This window comes from Microcebus murinus, chromosome 1 (genome assembly GCF_040939455.1).
Source record: "Microcebus murinus isolate Inina chromosome 1, M.murinus_Inina_mat1.0, whole genome shotgun sequence".
NCBI classification, from domain to species: domain Eukaryota; kingdom Metazoa; phylum Chordata; class Mammalia; order Primates; family Cheirogaleidae; genus Microcebus; species Microcebus murinus.
This window is the reverse complement of record NC_134104.1, coordinates 50,175,005-50,197,273: the sequence shown is the minus strand read 5'-3', so window position 1 is coordinate 50,197,273 and position 22,269 is coordinate 50,175,005. Positions and strand designations below refer to the sequence as shown.

The window sequence follows — 22,269 nt, the reverse complement described above, 5'->3', positions numbered from 1 at the left end:
CAACTCCCAGAACAAAGCTTACAGTGTATAAAAATAGCTACGTAAAAAATTTACACATAAAAGGCAAACCAAAAAGAAATCCTCAGTGCAGACATTTACAGAAAAAAAAATCGAACCAAACACAACATATGACCTATTATCATGGCTGCCAAAACTTGTTATTGTTTGTAATTTCACTTCATTGTTAAACTTGAGATAATTCTCTAAAATCCTGTGACAGCTTGGTAGAATGAACTGCTTAATATTTGAATCATGAATTGCTGTCAGTGTCTTTGTTTATGTCTTAAATACAATCCACGTTCATGCTTCAATTGGTCTATATGGTTTTTTTCTCTGAAATGATGAAAAAAACACAATTTAGAAAAGTTACCAAAACAATCATCTTCCACCATCAACAGGTGCTTTGTACTGAAAATGATGGAAATTACTTTATTGGAGGAGCCCTTTACAAAACTCCATTGTCCCTGAGCCCATCTTTAATTTCAGGCATTGATTGATGTATCCTATCTACAAATAATTTTTTGGAATTGGTAAGAGTTTTCTTCTTTTTTTTTTTTTGTAAAAGAATGCTTAATTAATACTAAGATTTAAAGTTTTTTCAGAAAAATATTTCATTTCTCATCGGGTTAAAAATTATGCTCATCCCTTCAAATGGTACATATTGTGGTATTTGTCTTCAAGTTTAAATTTCCATTGAGAATTTGTTTCATCAATTTTTGAAGAAAACAGAAGGTAAAATGTATATTTATAAATGATTAGGGAAATAACCCTAGAGAAGTGAGGAAAAAAAGTCATGGAGGAATGCTGCACCATTGGCCTCCAGTGGGAGGCAAGACAGGAGAAAGAACCCAGTTCTGACTTCTTTCAGCCAATCGGTTTGAGATCTTGGTTTTTGGATTTAAAAATATAAGTCTTATTTTATTTTTAAAAATTTTTCTCTTCTGTGTGCATCCTGTTAAAATACAATGCTTTCCCATTCCCTATCCTTACTATGGAATTAACCTGGGCAATCTATTCAAATTTTGACTTGTGATTTATTTATAATGAACTCATTTTCTGTAGGTGTTAGGGCTTTTCACATGATATTGGGAAGCTACAGTAACAGTTATTCTTAAGGACACACAAAATAGTCCAAATGACTCCTCTGTTTGGTTGGCTTAAAGAAAATAAAAGTAAAAGCTCAAATTGCAAGTGACAATGCCATGGAAACATACACCTTTTGTTTTAAAAACCATACATATACAGCTACTATATATGAATATATACAACATATGTAATGTAACATTGACCTGTACATGTCTATACATGTGCATATATAGATACATGAATACATATATACATATAAACACATATACACATACTGTCTGTAAAAGCATGTGTATACGTGTGAATACACACATACACAATTTTGTTAGCTTTTTCATTAAGATGACTGTGGAGATGGCTGTATAAATACACTCACATTTTTATTAAATCCTTAGGTTAAAATTGTATATTCTTAAATTATTCTCATAATTGTTTTTTGAAATAAATAGAAAATATTAGAATCAGTTTTTATTGAGCCCAAATACCAATTTATAAAGTAAATCTTTTTTGCATTCAGTGAAATTTTTGGCATTAGAATATAAAGTACTTTTTGGATATTGAAACCTCAAAATTGGATTTTATTATTCAGAGGGTAGTAATTATTTTGGGGAGGATAGGGAGACTGGTGAGATTTTGTTCTTCCAAGAACACTTTATGAATCACCAAAGTTTTCTTTTGAAAAACTCTCTTCCTGCATTAAAAGCTGTAATTATGAAGTATCTTAAAGTAAAGCCTTTCCCTTTCATCTTTTAGGATGTTTTCTACTTACCTGAGAATTATTTCTATAAATCCTATACAGTGTACTCACCTGAACAACCAGAACAGTTTCTCTCTTAGGCTTCAGTTTTGTGATTGTTTTCTTCTAACTTTTTGTTTTCCTCCATATTACCAAGGTCTTTGTTTACATGTTTTGATGCACTCCTGTAAGAGAATAAAATAAACATCATCATATTGACACACATGCTTTTCTGTTTACTTTTAAAGTTTGAATTAATGTATGTTTGAAAGAAAATGTTTTATAGGCAAGCCACTAGGGCAAACAATTCCATATCTGTGAGCCTTACTTAACTGATAACAAAATGCATTCTAGTGAAATCAGCTTGGTCGTGGGGTTGTATTAAACGTATGCTAAGAGAAAAAAAAATTATCTTGAACACAGACTATGCAAACTTTGTTGCATCATATTTTTAGCTGGATTACTTTTCTCTTCACTTTCTGGGAAGTAATTATTACCATTTGATAGTCAAAATTTTCATTCTGGGCAAACATTTTCCATAAAAAATTTCTGAGGGAGTTTCATTAAGACCTTTTTTCTTTTGAATGTTCTGTATCAGGCATCCCAATTGGCCCAATGTCTTGTGTCTATGTTTATAGATTCTGGGTTTTTTTGAATAAATATAAAAACAAGATTATAAAGAGATAACGTTTATGATAGAATATTGGCAGTAGAAGCTAGAGCAGCCCTAACATGGCTGGTTCTTAAATCATGGCCCCAAACCAGCAGTATAAGCATCCCGTGGGAATTTTTTTTTTTTTTTTTTGAGACAGAGTCTCACTTTGTTGCCCAGGCTAGAGTGAGTGCCGTGGCGTCAGCCTGGCTCACAGCAACCTCAATCTCCGGGGCTCAGCGATCCTATTGCCTCAGCCTCCCGAGTAGCTGGGACTACAGGCATGCGCCACCATGCTCGGCTAAATTTTTGTATATATATTTTTAGTTGGTCAATTAATTTATTTCTATTTTTGGTAGAGACGGGGTCTCGCTCGGGCTGGTTTCGAACTCCTAACCTTGAGCAATCCGCCCGCCTCGGCCTCCCAAAGTGCTAGGATTACAGGCGTGAGCCACCGCGCCCGGCCAATCCCGTGGGAATTTGATAGAAATGCAAATTCTTAGGCCCCACACCAGAACTACAGAAGCAGAAACTCTGGATATAGGAGCTACAATTTGTTAAACAAGACTTCCTGGTGATTCTGCTGCCTGCTAAAGTTAGAAAATCAATGCCTTAGTGCTGCTATGATTTAACTTGCCTAGGTCTATCCTTAATTGCACAAGTAAGGTTTTGGGGCCAACCAAGAGAAATCGGAGTAAATGGTAGCTGTATTTCCAAGAATGTACTCCTTCTTCCTTTCCCAACACTCAGATCAAGAAACAGAACAGTGAAAACCATTATATTCCCTTGCAGTCAGTACTACCTCCACAAAGGTTACTACAACCTGAATTATCACAGAATAGTTTTACCTGTTATTGTAATTTAAATATAAATGGAATCATTCCACAAGTATTCATTTGTGTCTGCATTTTATTTAAACTCAATCCTGTTTGCAACACTCATACATTATGGGGCATGTAGTTATAGATTGTTCTTTTCTATTGGTATATAGCATGTCATTGGGTGAACAAACCATAATTTATATATTTATTTTACTGGTGATGGGTATTCTTGGCCTTCATTTTTTCTGCAATTTCAATTAGAACTGAGACATTTTATTTGTGCCTCACACGTCTCTTATTCTCTTATTCTTTTTCTTCTCTGTGCTTCGATTTCTGTGTTTTCTATTGATCTGTATTGCAATTTACTTCTCTTGTGTTCTGCTGTGCTCAATCTGCTGTTAAATTCATCCACTGAAAACTTAGTGTTTTTGTTTGTTTGTTTTGTTGAGACTGGGTCTTACTCTGTTGCCCGGCCTAGAGTTCAATGGCATCATGATAGTTCACTGAAAGCTCAACCCCCCCCCCCCCCAGGCTCAAGCTATCCTTCTGCTTTAGCCTCCCTAGAAGCTAGGACTACAGGCATGAACCACCACAACCATCTAACTTTTTATATTTTTTGTACAGGTAGGGTCTTACTATGTGGCTCAGGCTGGTCTGGAACTCTTGGCCTCAAGTGATCCTCCCACCTTGGCTTCTCAATGTGCCAGGATTATAAGCGTAAGACACCTACCACACCCGGCCAACTTAGCTTTTAATATTATATTTTTCAGTTCCAAAATGTCAGTTTAATTTTAAAACCTTTTACAATACATTTCAATTCTCTATTCCATTTATCTCTTTTGACCATCTTTTCTTCTACTTTCATATAGTTATTGTAAACTCCTTGTCTGTTAACTACAATATTCAAATCATCCAGTTGTCTGTTTATCTTATCTACTTTTTTCTTGATTATTGATTGTGTTTTCTCGACTCTTTGCATATCTAGTCCTTTTTAATTTTGCTGATATGTATACAAAACTGTAGAGACTATATAGACTATTACTTTGCAACAGATAAGATTTCTCCCTTTCCTTTATTAAGCAGATGGTATGTGGGTCTGATCAGCCCAATTCAGTAAGGGATTGAACTAGATTGGTTCTCCTTTGAAGTTTTAGTAAGACTCAGTCTACCTTTGGTTTGCTCCTATTCCTAAGGAATGGCCCTCTCAGTCTTCCAGTTGAGATCCTGGCATGTATCCCTTTCTTCAGCTCTTAAAATATAGAGAAATTCAGCTTTTCCCTTTACAATCTCAGCTCAGGTCTCTACCTCAAGATATAGGAAATCTCTTTAGTCTCTGTGACTTGACCATAAGCTCCTTGAGAATAAGGGCCATGTTTTATGTATATTTTACTCATAGCACGTAACACAGTAACCAGAATATAATAGGCATCCAAAAGATATTTATTCTACTAAATCGAATTAACATTATACTTGATATCTATTTCCTTCTACTGTTCCTTTTGGTATTAATGTACACCAATATGAAGTTCATACATACCCAGCTGCTTTTTTATAAACAGGTGATAGAACACTACATTGAAATGACAGAATTTGAGTGATGTCTTAGTCCAAGCGTTTTAGAAAGCACTGCACAAAATCACATGCATAAACATGTACCTTGATTATTCTAATGCCTACTAACTTTATATTCTAATGTATTCTAATAACTACAATTTCTATAAATTGGTCAGATATTGTGGAAAGCCAAGAAAGCCACACTATCCACAAAGTCTCTTCTCTCCTCATCTTTCTTCCCCTTGTCTTCTCTCACCCCTCTGATTTTCCTCTGTTCCATTCTTTTCCTTTTCTCTCCACTTCTTTTGCTACCTTTTATTCTTTCTCTCTGTCTCTTTGTCTGTTTCATCTCAAACTCACTTCATCAATTACCATTCTTTGCCTCTAACATAAGAATTCTAACTTACTAGAGCCATTAGAGAGTGACAGACATGAGTCAAAATTTAGTGGGTAAATTCTAAAATATAAAATTAAAAAAAATCAGCAATATGATAAATCAAGGCAGTAAGTACTCTGATGTGAATTTCATGTTTTTAACCCTCCTTGACCTATTTGGGAAGAATGAAGTCATGTTCAGGTTGAATATATACATGATTTCACAACCTTGAAATAAAGCAGGGACTAGAAGGAGTTGTGATTCTAGTAATAAAGAAAAAAAAAATCAAACAAAAATTGTACTTTTTAACTCCTTACATTTATAACAATTATAAACTCCCACAAGAGAATAAACTATCGGACTGTACTTGAGAGTGACTAAAATAAGATAGAAACTAAAGGAAATCTTTACAGGCTTTTCCTCTGTGGGCACCTCCAATTTGGGAGGCTTGAGCTAACTAAAACAAAAGCTGGAAACCAAGGGGAAAATATGAGACAGGAAAGAGCCACAGAGTGGCAAAAACTCCAAAGTTGTGTAAAACCTATAATAAATTCTTTGGATGATCCCCTGAACTGCACATGTGTGGGAGAAATTTCACAAAAGCTCTGTAGAAAGCAACACTGGAAGGCTTAAAAACCTGACATGGATTTTGAGGTAAAATCTACATAAGAGAGAAAGAGTTTGGATTTGACCGTCTTCAAGGCAGAAGTGCTTAGCAAACACATCACTCTTTGTATCAACCCCCCAGAAAAGCCAAGTAAAGACTATGTGTCGGCACTAGGCATTCATCCTAATATAGATATGGAAAACAAAATATGTAAAATTAATCTTCACAATATCAAGGTGACCAGCCAGTAATCTAATTGTCTGCTAGGAAAAACAATCCACAACCTTTAGAAAAATATAACAGAATCTAAACTCTTTATAAGTTATATAGTAACTTTCTTATTCATGTAGGGTGCCTTAAATTACACTAATTAATGTAATAAAACCAGTTAAATTAGCTTATAGAATGAGATATTTCAGGGCAGGGCCTTCCACACTCTTTAGTTTTAGGGTGGGAGCTGACCAGAAATACAACCATATAGTTTCAGGTGGGGGATTTGATCCATGTGCTATCAGGCTGACCTCTGAGGAGTGGATAGGCTGAAGATTGAGTTCAACTAATTAATCATGCCTATTTACATAGGCATTAAAAAAACTCCAATAAAAACTCTGAACACCAAGCTTGAGTGAGCCTCTTTGGTTGGCAATACCCTATGTTTCTGCCACACATCGATGCTGGTAGAATAATGTATCATTGAGGACAATGGAAACTTCACATTTGGAACTCTCCCAGACTCTGTCCTATGTGTCTCTTGTCTTGGCTGACCTCTAATGCAACTTTTCCTTGCAATGAATTTAATCATGAGTGTAATAGATTTCAGTTAGTTCTTTCAATCGTCCTAGTGAATTATCAAACCTAAGGGTGGTTTGGGGAAACCCCAAAACTTGCAGTTGGTGTCAAAAGTAAAAATGGTCTTTTGTGGACTCTGACCTCTAACTTTGTTGTTGGATTTTTGTGTGTGTGTGTGAAGTACATTTTATTTCATATCAAAACTTTGGAGTTTATCCTAAAGAGACTCACTTAAGGTTTTGAGTAGGGAATTTTTCTTTTTAATTTCAAGAAAATATGGGAGTACAAATATTTTGGTTGCATTGTTGTTGGATTCTTAACTCCTTGATATTGGAGTCAGAATTTTTGAGTAGACTTGGTGGTCTAGAGGACTTTACCTTTAACCTTGAAGTTTGGCTAAGTCTGGGTAGGCATATACAGCTACCATCATACCTAATAGCAAATATTGAGAAATTTTTCCTCTAATATTGGAAACATGTAAAAGTATTTGTTTTTAAAACATTTCTGTTCAATATCATATTGGAGGTCTCCATGAATGCAACAAGACAAGAAAAAGAAATAAAAGGAATAGAGTAGATGGAAGAAGGAAAATTTATCTCTATTTGCAAATGAAATGATTATGTATGTAGAAATCTTAAGGAATCCACAAAACAACTAATAGAACTAACAAGGTAATTTAGCAAGATGGTAGTATATCTTTCAGCATAAAAAATTAATCATATTTTCAAATACCAGTAGGAAAAATTTGGAACATTACAAAATTAATTGTATTTAAAAATAGCTGCAAAATACATAAAATACATAGGCATAAACTTTTAAAGATATATCAGATATCTACATTAAAAATTTTGAAATATTGCTAAGAAAAAAATTGAAAAGATCTAAGTAAAAGAGATTATATGATCATGCACCGGAAGACCAAATAGTATTAAGTTGTCAAATTAATCTATAAATTCAAAGCACTGTTAATCCCATAAAACTTTTTTGAGAGATAGAAATTAGCAAGTTGTTAAAATTTATATGGAAATGCAAAGAAATAAGATTGCTAAAACAACTAGAAAATCAAAGCTGAAAGACTGACAGTATTAAGGTAAATTAAATTTTGACAAATGTGCTGAGGCTAAAATAAATAGTGCTGGAATGACTTGATAAATATGTGTAGCAAAAGCAAAAAGCAAATGAATGAAAAAAAATCCCACGTTTATCTTATGCTATACACAAAATTTTGGATAGATCATATCCTTAAATATAAAAGTTAAAGCTATAAAGTTTCTAGAATAAAACATAGGACAATACCTTTGCTGCTTTGGGATAAGCAAAGAATTCACATAGTGGACACAAAAAACACTAAGCATAAAAGGATGAAATTGATAAGCTCGTTCTTCATCAAAAGAAAAAAAAACTCCTTATCAAAAGATAGCATTAAGAAAAGGAAAAATCAAGCTACAGACTAGGACAAAATATTCATAATGTATCTGTATGAGGAATAACTCATATAGAATATGTTAAGAACTCTTACAAATCAATTACAAAAAGACAATAATAAAATCTCAGGCAAAAGATTTAAATAGTCATTTCACAAAGGAAAATATAAGATAGCTGATAGGTTCATAGAGTTTAAAATTATTAGGTCCCAGAGAACTGCAAGTTTAAAGTTAGAATTAAATATTATTTTACACTTTCTGGAATGGCTAAAATTCAACATACTGACAATACCAAATTTACGCAAGGATATGGAAGAACTGAATCTGTCATACACTGCTGGAACTGACTCTGTCATACACTGCTGGTGGGAGTTGTAAGTACTATGACTACTTTGGAAAGCTGCTTGGCAATTTCCCATAAACAAATGTCCAGCTGATGATCAAGCAATTCAACTCTTAGGTTTTTACCCAAAAGAATGAAAGCATATGCTTACAAAAACACTTGCATTAAAATGTTCATGTTAGCCATAATAGTCATAATAGCCCAAACTGCAAACTATCCAAATGTCCAAAAGAAAATGGATTTTTAAAACGTGGTATATCCTGTTCCACTGGTCAATGTCCCTATTTTTGTCCCAATTCCAAGCTGATTTAGTTACTACAGCCTTGTAGTATAGTTTGAAGTCTGGCAAACTGATACCTCCCATTTTGTTTTTATTGTTTTATTGCTTTTTTTTTTTTTTTTTTTTTGAGACAGAGTCTCGCTTTGTTGTCCAGGCTAGAGTGAGTGCCGTGGCGTCAGCCTAGCTCACAGCAACCTCAAACTCCTGGGCTCCAGTGATCCTTCTGCCTCAGCCTCCTGAGTAGCTGGGACTACAGGCATGCGCCACTATGCCCGGCTAATTTTTTATATATATATATCAGTTGGCCAATTAATTTCTTTCTATTTATAGTAGAGACGGGGTCTCGCTCTTGCTCAGGCTGGTTTCGAACTCCTGACCTTGAGCAATCCGCCCGCCTCGGCCTCCCAAGAGCTAGGATTACAGGCGTCAGCCACAGCGCCCGGCCTAGAATTGCTTTTGATATACAGAGTCTTCTCTGGTTCCAAACGAAGCTTACAAAAATATTTTTATTGTGAAAAATGATGTTGGTATTTTAATAGGGATTGCATTGAATCTGTAGATCACTTTGGGTATAATAGATATTTAAAAAATGTTGATTCTGCCGACCCACGAGCATGGTATGGATTTCCATCTGTTTATGTCCTCTGCTACTTCCTTCCTCAGTGTTTCATATCTCTCCAAGATTCTAGCTCTACCACTCTGACTCAATTATCCATGCACCATGCTATCCAATTATACAAAGCTGCAAGGCAGAGAGAAGACGCCATCGGCCCTGGCGTCAATAAACCTGAGTTTACATGCTCATGTATCAAGTCTGAGCTGCAAGACCTTGGACAAGTCCCTCCTCTTAAGCATGCTTGTTAATCTATAAACATTGCGATCTTCTCACAGGGCTGCTGTGAGGATAAATGTGGTAGTTTATGTGAAAGCAATTGGCAGGTTACAGAGACTAGATCATAGAGCTACGGAGTAGCAGAAGGGAGTTCAAATCTAAATCTCAATGCCTCATTCTGTGTTACTCCCATAAAAGCAGTACCTTTAAAGGGATTAAGTTGCTTTCCAATAACTTTCAGAAGGTTTTAAGACTTTTTTGGTGAGATTTTCCCAATATTATAAACTGGTTTTGAGATCTGGAATGGAGGTAGGCATCTATGTTGGTGGTACCCTTCAAGTTTGCTTTATTTGAATAATTTAGTGAGAGGATGGAGGAGGTAGGAAAAGTGACAGGAGGTGAGAGTGGTAGGCACAGCCAGAAAATCACAATATGGTTGGCATCATTTTGGAAAAATAAAATACTGTAATAGATTTTTATATTTAGAGAACAAAAACAACAGTCACTTAAAATAATTCACACATGAAAAGTTTATGAGGTTTTAGGTCTTTCAAAAGCAGGCATGTGTATAAAAAATTGAAAACTCTCTTATAAGGAGTGTGAGGAATTCTTAACTCTTCCTAGTTGGGGGGTGTTTTCTGTGAGCACGGCTGACTCACACCATAGAAGGCAGCAGGTCTATGGGTATTTCCGACTGGGACCAGTGGCAGTGTAGAGTTGCCACTTCCAGCAAACTGGCCTTTGACGACCCTGTAGGTAAATAGGATCTTGCCCAAAAGGATAGTTATTTGTTCCCCTTTCCTGGTCACAGCTGTCAGCAAATGAGTCTTCTCTTGGGCCAAGCTTAAGGAAAAGCTAGAAGAGGAGAGGAGGGCACCACTAATCTCCACTGAGAGTTGTTAGCAAATAATTGATTTGAGGAAGGAAGTAGAAAAGAATAAGTTCTTTCTCTCATTACTACATTTTTCAATTTTATACGCTTAGAATTTCTAAGAGTCTACAAAGTAATTTTTTGAAGAAAGAGGAAATGGTTATGTCCTCAGTACAAATAGAAAATAGCCTTTCCATCTTGGTCGATAGTGAATATGGGGACTATTAGATAAGAGACTAAAGATCAAAATAAGTGCAACGATACTCAATATGCACAAAAACAGGATGCCGTCCTAGCTCAAAGTGTTTCTTTAAGGTGGGTGATGTTGGGACTGCACAGCCTGGCTCCTGGCAGGGAATGGGACATTTTATTCTTCACCTTTGGGAAAGACAATTAAAACAAACGTGATGCTTTAAAAAATGAAATGAATATATAGAGAGGAGATTTAAAATATGAGAACATTATATTTTGCTGTGAGCTCTCTCTTTCTCTGGGAACATTCAGGTCACACACAGTAGAAGAGGAGAAGGCGATGGATGGTTTTGCCCTTTGAGACCCTGTGACTGACTACTCAGAGCCTCCTGCATTTCACATTACTGTATTTGCACCGTATTAATTATGGTTTCATAGAATGATGGGGCATTTTCTTTTATTCCTTCTGGCTGCCTGTCAGGTTATTGGTAGAGAAAGAGGAAGAAGCCAAAACTTGGATTAGCCCAGCTTCTCATACAAGTGGGGAGAGAGACTAGGTCAGTCCTGTCCTTAAGCAAACACTCCTTCCTCCACAGCACTTTATTAAGTACTGTCTGGCAATCAAAGTCAGAGCTGAATTTTTAATTCCAAAGGAGTTCTGGTAAGGTGGCAAAATATATTTGAAAGTACTATATGAGATTTGGAATAAAATACTTATTACTTATGATACCTTGGAAGGTTAATCCCACTGAGACTTAGATACTATGAAATGGTATTAATTGTATGTACTTTGTTAAATTGTTGAGGATTTCCATAAAAGTAATCCTCCCCAAAAAAGTATGTGCTCATGTAGTGATAAATGAGAAAAGTCATTTAAAATGTGCTGTAAGTGATCATCCTGCACTATTTTTTCAATCTATCTAGTGGAGAGTCCCTCCTTCCTCATGAAGACAAATATTTGATTTTAGCATTAAGTGCTGATTGAAAATTAGAATCTAGATAAAATCAACTTTCTTGCAAGATCCTGTTCCACATATCAAGAGATATCAATGGGAAGGATTCTAGAATGGCTTAATATAGCATTGTTTCTGGAGATTTCAGTGTTATAGGCAAGCCCTCTTTGACCTTCAGCCAATTTAGACTGTTTCTGTTTTATTCTGAGAGAGGACTAGAATAATATAGCATTATATATGGCAGAAGTAACATATTTGTGATTTTTAGATTTCTGGATTTTATATATTTTACACACTAGTTTTCATGAAAATAGTCTTGAGTTCCACAGTTCAAAAGGGCAAATCTCTTGGTAAATTTCCAAGATTCACACAATGAGTATTTTGAGATTACAAGTCTGGTTAAGGGTTGCTCCCAATTTAATGAAAAGAAGTGTTGTGGTCAGGATCTTTTAGGTGCAACCAACCTGGAAATTATGGTTTTGCATACTTCTAAAGAAGTTTTTGGCTACTTCATTCTGCCCTTATACTTTTTCTTTATCTTTGGGGCTCTTTTAATTTTTTGTTATTAATAGTTCTTCTACTATAAGATATGCAAGAAAGGATTTAGATCTTAAATAATAGCATTTAACTTCCTATAGCATTAAAAATAATATTTGGAGGACAGAGTAGAGAGAAACTGAAAAATTATAAAAATTAACTATTGAATTATTTGTCATTCTTTAATCTTCTTCTACCTGTTAAACAACTAGACATAGAGTGGGTTTAGTCAATAAATGCCTTTTGCCTGACCCTGTCTGTTAATATCCTACACATTAAATGATCAGTCATCCATTCTCATTATTAAAACATCTCTAGTTTAAAAAAATAACATTCCATTGGGAAGTTATATGGATTAATGCAGCAAAGGAGTCATGAGTCTTTACTCTTAAATAAATATGCCATATCAAAATGGGAAAAGAATATAATTGCTAAGTATTTCTTGTTGCCATTATCCATATTTAAAACATATATAAAAATATGTGGCTCCTATTAGTGGAATGGTGAATGCATGCAGGCTGAGTAGTCACTAGATATACTAACAAATGTACTCTTAAATTCTTAGAAATAAAAGAATGTTTCTCTTATCTCTCTCCAATGACTTTTAAAGTTACCAATGCAAAGAATTTCCCCTAAATGCTGCTAAAATTTCACAGCTTTGCTCCCTGTATCACAAGAGTGGTCTTAAAAATTATTAACTTGAAAGCTCTTATTATAAATCTGCACTTACTCTGGACAAGTAGTTTAAGGGGTTAAGAACACTAATTTTTATTGCAAAAATGCTAGTTTATTTTTGAAAAGCACCTAGCAAATCTGAAGTGTCCCACAAATTCTTAACAAAGACCCTTTGATGCTTGGGATGAGAATTGCAATTTATTACACTGATTACCAATAATATTAAATCTATCAAAGTTGGTGCACTTTTCAATTAACGGTTATTTAGATGAATGTTCAGGTCAGATGATAGAAGTTGCACTTAATTTAATGAGATTCTTTAAAGGAAACGCTTGAGACCTTAACCTGAAGACACTAGGAAGCCAAGTGTCCAGCATTTACTTATCTGTGATTTAATTTGGGGTCAGCATATGGTAATAACAAATGAAGTAACACACACACACACACACACACACACACAAAATTTTTTTTTATTCATAGAAGGACAAATGGTGTGTGATAAGATACTGGCCGTTGGAATAGGATGATTAAGGATGCTGGGGTTGCTCTAAGAATGTAACATTTATTTGACCATAATGTAGAGGACTATAGTTTGCTTTTTAGCTAATTTTCAAGATATGGAGACATTTTATTTTTATTCTTTTAAGAAACAAAATTACTTTGGATTGCATCAGAAATCCTCATAAAATGGAAATATCCTGCAGCCCAAGCTGTTAGATTTGTGAATTTCTTATCATGGATTATAAAGGGAGGATATGATTTTGAACATCAGGAAATTTCTACACATAGAAGGGAAATTTATACAAGATAGATATTGCCTCTGGGCAACTGTTTGCATTTTCTTTCACTTACATGGCACAGGTCTTCTAAATTTTCCATAAAGCCCATGGACACAAACCCATGTGAATTGTTTATAGGTAAACTGTTCATTGAGAAATAAACCATATTTGTTACAAATATGATGGTTCATTTTGTGCATTAACTTGACTGGGTCATGTGGTGCACAGACATTTGTCCAAACATTATCCTGGCTGTGTCTGTGAGGGTGTTTCTGGAGATTAACATTTCAGTCAGTAGACTAAGTAAACCAGATTGTCCTCCCTTCAATTCAATCAATTGAATATATGAATGAAATGGAAAGACTTAATAACAGAAGGAATTCCTCCTGCCTGACCATTTGAGCTGGGACATTGTTTTTTTCTTTGTTTTTTTTTTTTTTTTTTTTGAGACAGAGTCTCACTCTGTTGCCCTGGCTGGAGTGCCGTGGTATCAGCCTAGGTCATAGCAACCTCAAACTACTGGGCTCAAGGGATCCTTCTGCCTCAGCCTCCTGAGTAACTGGGACTCCAGGCATGTATCACCACACCTGGCTGATTTTTCTATTATTAGTAGAGAGGGCATCTCACTTTTGCTCAGGCTGATCCTGAACTCCTGAACTTAAGCAATCCTCCCGCCTCGCCCTTTCACAGTCCTAGGATTGCAGGCGTGAGCCATTGTGCCCAGCCTGGGACATTGTTTTTTTCCTGCCTTTAGACTTGGACTGAAACATCAGTTTGTCCTGGGGCTTGACCTGGCTGTGTTTCAGACTGGAGTTTACAACATTGGCCTTCCTGATTCTAAGGCTTCTGGACATAGATGGAACTACACATTGGCTCTCCTGGGTCTCTGGCTTCCCAATAGCAGTTCTTAGGACTTCTCAGTCTTCATATTCATGTAAGCCCATCCCTTATAATAAATCTTTCTTTACATGCACACACACACACACACACACACACACACACACACACACACACCCTACTAGTGTGATTCTCTGAAGAACCCTGACTCCAAGTATTGGTAGGGACTTTTCAAGATGAAAGAATGAAAAGCCAAGATAAGTAGTGACTGTGTACCAATGTGAGAATGGACATTATGTGCATCCATCACAACACACAACAGGAAAAATGCTTTTGCCTTATGTGGCAAAAGGACAGAAAGTAGGCACAGTGAGATAAAGGATGGCCTAATGATTAAATACAAAGGCTCTAAAACATCACTGCCTTAAATAAAAAAACAATTATGTCCCTTACAAAGTATGTAACCTTAAGCAAGCCATTTAACCATTCTCTGCCTCAGATTTTTCAAATGTAAAATATAAATAATGATGATATCTACTTTATAGATGTGCTGTGAGAACAAAAGAACTCAATAGATGCTCATGGTGTTACATGACTTCAAAATTTCTGAACTAATGCCTCCCTTGGATGGCAGCTCCATTTGAATATTGCCTCATTGGAATTTCCATACTTATAGGGTGAGATCATGTATCCTAGTTTGGGTCTGCTTTTTTTCAATTTTATTTTAAATTAACTTTCTGAAGTTTTTTTTAAAGAGGATATGTGAGACATGAAAAAATATAAAATTAAGTCCAAAGTTGCCAGTAGCTATAGACATCTCATTGTAGAAATCAATTTACTCCTTTATAAGATAAGGGAGTTTAAAACCCATGTTTGGAACAAGGAGCATGCCACTAAATCATCAATGGGACTTTTAAAAAAATGCAAATGCAGGAACCCCACCCCTACCAGTTGCATCTGAATCTAGGGTAGGCAGGGAGTGGACAATGAGAAGTATCATGCAAGTGTGTATGTTTAGAATCTTCATTGATTCAGCAAGTTTTACTTTTAAACCACTGTTAGATGATTTGTAAAGTTCATACTATCTGTAATTTTATGACAATTTTTAATCTTATATCTCTAAAGCATTTAGAGATTTGTCACTAAGATTTGTCCAGATTTGTCACTGCAAAGATACCTGGCAGTCCCTATAAGATGTACTAACCACTATTAGTCTTCACCAACCTCAACCAAAAGTGTTAGAATAGTTGACCTTTAGGTAGTATGCGCTTTTAAAAAATTCACCCAAGCACTGAAAAAAAAAATCAAATAATTGAATTCAGATTATTGGCTGAAAAAAATAAAGGGACACATGTGAAGTCCCACCACAGGCCATGTCTCTGATATTGGCAATGTAGTCACTGAAACAAAATCATATTGAAACAAAATATGATCAACCTGATTTGGGAGATATGTCCTTCTGATTGTAGACATTACATGCACAGCTGGAGTGAGCATAATTATCACATTGTATTTTCTCCCAGTGAAAGTCAATGAACAATGATGTTCTTTTCCCCAGAACTCACTTTGACTTCTTTATGTACAGCCAGTAGACAACACCAGCAACAAGGGCAGCGAGAAGGAGACCAACAACGATTCCCACGATTAATTTTGCCTGGTCATTCACCTTTTCTTTGTTTTCATCTAGAACAAAGAAGAAAATTCCATGCAATTACAGACAATGCCAAGGATTTTTAAAAAGAAGTCAATCTAGTTATCACTTCTTAAAATGTCTAAGGCTCACTACTATGATTAACATGCAAACTTGTGATTTTAAAGGGCGAAATTTTTATCGTTTTTACTATCTTGTCTCATTTGGTGTCTTAGTTCAAATTGGAATTGTGGACAGCTAATAAAATTACTTATACCATGACACTTCATAGATCTTGAGCTGATAGTCAAGGAAGAAGAGTCAGCAGCATAGTACCTACCACTTATCTCGTCTGCCTCATCGTGTTCTGGAATACTTACTGAAATGAAAAATGTTAATATGAAATTAAAAACAAAATTTGTTGATATATGAAAGTCACCTTTACCATTATAGTATGATGTAATAATACTCAATGATAAAATGTCTATTCTACAATTAAGGGTAAAAAAAAGTCACATTTAATAGAGCATGACCTTTCCTACAAAGAAATTAATCTTGTTTTAAGGGAGAGTAGTTAAAACTGCAAAGGTATTACATTACCATAGAAAATTTCACAAATTATTAGCTATTGTATTAATCTGAAATACATATTAATTTTTCCACTATCTACCACCTTTTAATAATACTTCTTTTTTAAGAGAAACAAGTCAGTACCTATGAAGTCTATAAAGTGGTGTTTCTCAACTTTTCTCAACTTTACTACCCTGATATAGGAGAATTCCTTTTTATCCTCCAGTGTCAAGGACTTACCACTAGATGTTCTCAAAGTGGTAGGAATAGAGGTTGAAAACTGGGGATGCCTCAGTAATTTCCGAGAAACAATATGTGTGATATTTTCAAAAGTCCCCCAAATGACTCTAATGGCACCATGCTCTTGATTCATTTTAAGAATCACTGCTGTGTTGAAATATCATCTAATGTTAAATTATATAAATATTCTTCAAAGTGCGTAGGTCTGCATCAGAAATGCCAGTGATGGTTACTAAAATGCAGATGCCCAGACCCTCCTCATACAAACAAAATTGGTAACTCAGGAGGTGCTCACTGAATTTGGAAATAACTGGATTAAATGTTGATCAAGCCACTGAAAGGACCAAAGCACACCATTCAATGTGCTATAATAAAAAGAGAGATTTGTGTTCAGAAAAAAAGAATAGGTTCTGTTTCTAGGTAGGACAAATCAATACTCTCTGAATTGCATTCTGAGAAGTCAATGTTCTTATTTTAGAGTTAAATTTGTTTGGTTCTTTTCTCCTGTCATTCCATCAGGTCTTTATATTCCAGTCATAACTGTTAGGGGCAATTATCTTTAGACAATTATTTTCTCCTTGTTCCTGCTAATTCCTAGCCAGTGTATCCCTAGCTTGCTAATGTCACATGCAGGATTCCAACTGACCAGAGAATAAATATATGGTGGGTCAGTTAGTATCTTGTCCAGATCCAAGCCTCATTTTAGGCCAGTACTGGTTTAAGGTTGATGTAGCAATAGGAAGAATAACAAAATTGAAGATTATTTATACTTTTCAGAAGAAGCTGCTGTTTGTATATATGTATTACCCTGATTTCAGCTTTCAGCTTTAACAGTTTTTTTCATTGTCTCTGAGATAATTTTCTTTATTTGATTTTTGGCTATGATTCAAATATGATATGATAACAAAATTTTGTAAACTAGACTTCGCAAATTCTAATACCAGTCTTACTAATTTGCTAAATGCCTTTAAGTTTGTGGCATTTTTGTACAACATAAGGGTTGGATAAATATTGATGCCACAAAGAATTGAAATGCAAAATAATAGATTAAAAAGAATTAAAAATTTACTAAATTTAAAACTGTTACAAAAAATGTTTTAAAATAGTCTTTGAATTATCTCTACTCTGAACACAAAAAATGGATTAATTAAGAGCAACTCATTTCTTCTCTGTTGCTTTTGGGAAATATCCCGTAGAGGATAAGGCCTCTGAGCCATAAAATATGAAATGATTTAACTGTCAAGACAAGGATAGTACAAGAATGGACACCAGGAAAAATGAAAAAAAAAATAACCTTATGACGATGATACCAAATGCAAAATAAAGAAATAAAACTTACCATAATGTAGTACAGGAAGATGGAATTGAAGATTTTAAACTAATGAAGAAAACTTCAAATTTTCTTACTTTTTTAATGCCAGAAATGAAATACTCACTAGCAGAGACATTCAAGGAGTTTACTGTCCTCTCCAGCTGGTTTTCTGCTGTGCAAGTTAATGTAACATTCTCTTCAGGGGAAATGATAATTTTACTATAATACCTGCCATTGATATAAGGAGATTCCTCTGTCTGGAGAAAGAAGAAAGAAGTTGGGTTTAGAAATAAAAATGGATTCAAAAGCTTGGGCAAGAGTAATATTGAATGTAATAGAATAGGTGTGGTGCTCTGTAGAGCAGCCTGGTGTTCAAGGGGCTAAGATCATAGATAGAGAACTATATGGGACAATACCTACAAAGATGAGTAAATCTGCAATGAGATTTCTTTTTATGTTTCTATTGTAAATTCTAATAATTAAATTAATTGAACTTTTCCTTTTCAGTGGAATCTCAGGTTCAGTCAATAGTTTGGCATGATGACACGTCTAAAATAATTAGTGATTAATCAATAATTTTCCTCCATAAATGTGAATTTAATTATTTATGAATTTTTTCACTGTTCTTCACTGTAGGGATTAATTATTTTATCTTAAACCATTATATCTAAGTGCATATGTATGTATAATTTGCTCATGGGTAAATGAAACCATTTTTCCTAAATCTTTCTGTTGTAAATAAAGAGGACGGATTTGTTTCAGTGATTGCTAAGTCCATTTGATTTTTGTGAGGGCAATCACCACATTGAATTCCTCCAAACATAAAAAAAAAAATTTCACTTTAATCTCATCCCCAGGATTTGACTCCTAAAACCAACAAGACTGAAGCAAATAAGCATTTACATTGTTTCCTCAGTCATTTTATACACATCGTTTCCTATATAATTCCCTTTCTATATTGGTAAATGCCTTCAGGACAAGAGCTAGTCTCATGATTTTGGATATCTTTTAGTTTCTGCGGGTAGGGAAGGGGCAGAAATATCTCATAGTTGTAATATAATAGATTTACCAAGCATTTGAGGAGGGAACAAATAAAAGATTATGGCTGCATCAGCACAAACCTAGAGCAAGAAAAATAACATATCACCTAGTGTGCCAGAATCAATCTTTCTCCTTGACAATGAAGTATGGCATTATTATTTCTATCCTCATAGTCAGTTCACCTGTAGGATGAACTGTCACTTCCCAGTAGGATTTTTTATATGATTTTCTCACTGAATCATTGTTTTTGTTTCTTTAATCTCTACAAAATTTGCTCATTTCTATAATGGCCTTTTGAATATTTGTAACTTTTCATTCATCAAATATTTATTGTGTGCTGATTTTTCTATTTTCTATTCCTGCATTACCAGTACCCAAAAGGTTCTTTTTTTTTTTGCTGTACTTATTACTTAATTAAGCTAGAGAGTAAAAATAATAGCATATAAAAGAAACAGCCATTTTATATGCTAAAACATAGATCTATACATTTCAGCTATTTAGATGGTTCAAGTCTTCATTCTGAATCAAGAAAATTTTCTTAAGCCTAAAAGGCCCAGAGCCTCCTTGCCTCCTCTCTCACGCTCTCTGTGTCTCCATCACACCTAATGAAATCAGGAGTCATCTGCGTCAAGTGTGCTCACTCTTTTGGGGGCCTTCCAAACCTTATATCCATCACCCATAGGTGAAAGAGCTAAAATCTACCTTGCTATGCAAAACTGCACTGCATAAGCTGGACCAGTGGCCCAAGTTCCCCAGACAGAGGAAGAGTGGAGATTTTCATTTAAAATTGATTTTCAGCTCTTTGCTTTATACATATCATTTTAGATTTCAACTGGGTTAAAATCTGGGTAGGAGGCAGCACAGGAGATTCAAATAATCAAATGGCACTGCTGGATGTTCCTGAAGAGTCTTTAATTGGTTCTATTGAGAAAAGGGGATATGAAGACTGTTGTAGAGAAAATGGAATTAACAAGTATGTCAGTAACACAAGCAGATTGCCAATTTAGTGGAATTAAGGTTCAGAATCCCTAGTGACAGACCAGATTATCTCTTTCTCTGTTTTGTTTTTTTCTTTTCTTTTTGGTCAAAGATTTAGTTTTGAAAGAAAGTTACTAGTAATGTTCATAAGTTCTTAAGCATTTCCTATTTTAAAAATTTACTATTATTAAAATGTTCTGCAAAGAGTAAGAATATTAGGATTTGGTTTATAACTCCTTTCATTCAGAAGAGCACATTCTGGACACTATATATGTAGCTTGCCTTTTTCTGGCCCTACACCTGGAACAGGCATATCAGATCATAGGTTCACAAGCAGTGACTGTGTTCTTCACCCCCTTTCCTGTGACCCAAGTTTCAGAAGAAATATCCCTTAGCATGCATCAATAAGCAAAGTAATGGAGGCTACATATATATATATATATATATATATATATATATATATATATACATCCTATAAGTTTATAATGCAGAAAAGTATATACCTTAAAGTTTTAATCATCCAAGTTTCAGGAAATAATGATCATGGAGCAACACCCAATTTACATTCTTTAAAGATATATATATACTGACAACAGAATAATCATTCTTCCATTCTCCATGGCCATGGGATTTAAAATTCTCTTTGAGCCTTTTTCTTCCTTTGGGAAAACTAAGAAGTTAGCAAAAGCTTCCTCTGAGAAGATTGCAAATTTCATATGGCAGCAAACTAACCTACAGTTTAGGTACCTAAATAAAACCCTATATTGGACCAAGTGCAGAATATAATGAGGAGACAAATACTTACTTGGTTTATGACGCTTCCACTGCCAGTAATTGTCCACTGTATAGCTGGTTTCGGAAAACCTTCCACGTGGCAGATTATTGTTTTAGACAGTCCACTGGGATCAGTTTTCTTTGTCATTTTTATTTGAGGTTTTCCTAAAATATCATTACAATTTAAATGTAATGTTGAACTGAGATCATAAAAGAAACCAGGTATCGAATTCTCAAAGAATAATTTGAATTGGTGCCCAAACATTGGATTACCTTCTACAATGAGAGTTAATGACTCGCTTTTCTTTAGTCCTTCAACCTCTTGCAGAGCAGTTTCACAGACATAGTTTCCAGCATCCTGATAATGAAGACTAGAAAACGATGGGCTAGATCGAAGCCTGATGTTATCCTGATTAAATAAAAAGTAAATTACCTCACGTGGCACAATTATAACTCTCTTTGTATTTGTTAGGTAATAATTAAGCCTAAAACTATTTTTTTCTGAGTGTAATAAAAATACAAGCTTCTTTTTCTTAACTTCAGATACTTTCAAAAATAGATTACCTTTTTTCTTTGTAGTTTTAGAATCAGACATATCAGAGTTTTATTTCAGACTCTTCCATTTACTGAATTTATAATTTGGAACAAGTTCATAAACTTTTGAGACTCAGTTTCCTTCTTTGTGAAATGGGATGATAATATTTCCATACTGAATTGTTATAAGGAGTTAATTACCCAAATAATGCTATGTGTTTACATTAATGAAAGTTTTCAATTGATAGTACCAACTTTTTGTGGTGTATGTAGATCTAGAATTGACAGACATGGAGACTTGCGCTGTCCAATCAATGATGGGTATAAATGACTGAAAGTCATTTTATAGCATACAGTTACCAACATAAGGGATCCATTACAGAGAGCTATAGTAGGAAAGCATACCCCAATTTTGTGTTGGAAATTTAATCCTTAAATTCACATGCTGAATTTAAGGGAGGTAGGGAGGTAGGATTTTGGGGTGGTAATAAGAATTAGATTAGGTCACCAAGATGTGGTCCCCAGATGGGACAGGTGGCTTTATTAGAAGAGGACAAAAGACCTGAGCTGGTACACTCTTGCCCTCTCACCATGTGATGCCCTTCCCTATGTTTCTATTCTAATTTCTAAGAACAAAGAAAATGTAACATTTAATTTAAAAAATCACCTGATATACAGAAAATAGACTTATTTTACTAGGAATTGAAATGTTCTAAGCAGGTGTTAAACACAATCCTAAGATTATATAGTGACTTCAGTTGATGTTAAAAAACTGTTTTAGCCATAGTAAACTTAATTTTTCTAGTCCTGTAGTAAAACCTGCTATGAGTGTTTATATAGCTATTA

At 34.7% G+C, this 22,269-nt stretch overlaps 1 protein-coding gene across 2 annotated transcripts in view; it reads right to left on the bottom strand.

Moving 5' to 3' along the window:
* Positions 1 to 1,894: 1,894 nt before the first annotated feature.
* ALCAM (activated leukocyte cell adhesion molecule) overlaps positions 1,895 to 22,269 on the bottom strand; it is a 183,270-nt gene continuing 162,895 nt past the window's right edge. Inside the window, exons 10-15 of one of the 2 annotated variants that reach the window (XM_012777170.2) lie at positions 21,163 to 21,298; positions 20,921 to 21,054; positions 18,221 to 18,353; positions 16,315 to 16,353; positions 15,910 to 16,027; positions 1,895 to 2,007 (exon numbers count right to left, since the gene is read on the bottom strand). In XM_012777170.2, the coding sequence (XP_012632624.2) occupies positions 1,920 to 2,007; positions 15,910 to 16,027; positions 16,315 to 16,353; positions 18,221 to 18,353; positions 20,921 to 21,054; positions 21,163 to 21,298 (648 nt within the window). In that variant the 3' untranslated portion in view covers positions 1,895 to 1,919. The remainder of the gene's footprint in view (positions 2,008 to 15,909; positions 16,028 to 16,314; positions 16,354 to 18,220; positions 18,354 to 20,920; positions 21,055 to 21,162; positions 21,299 to 22,269) is intronic. The other variant, XM_012777171.2, reaches the window with a different exon arrangement.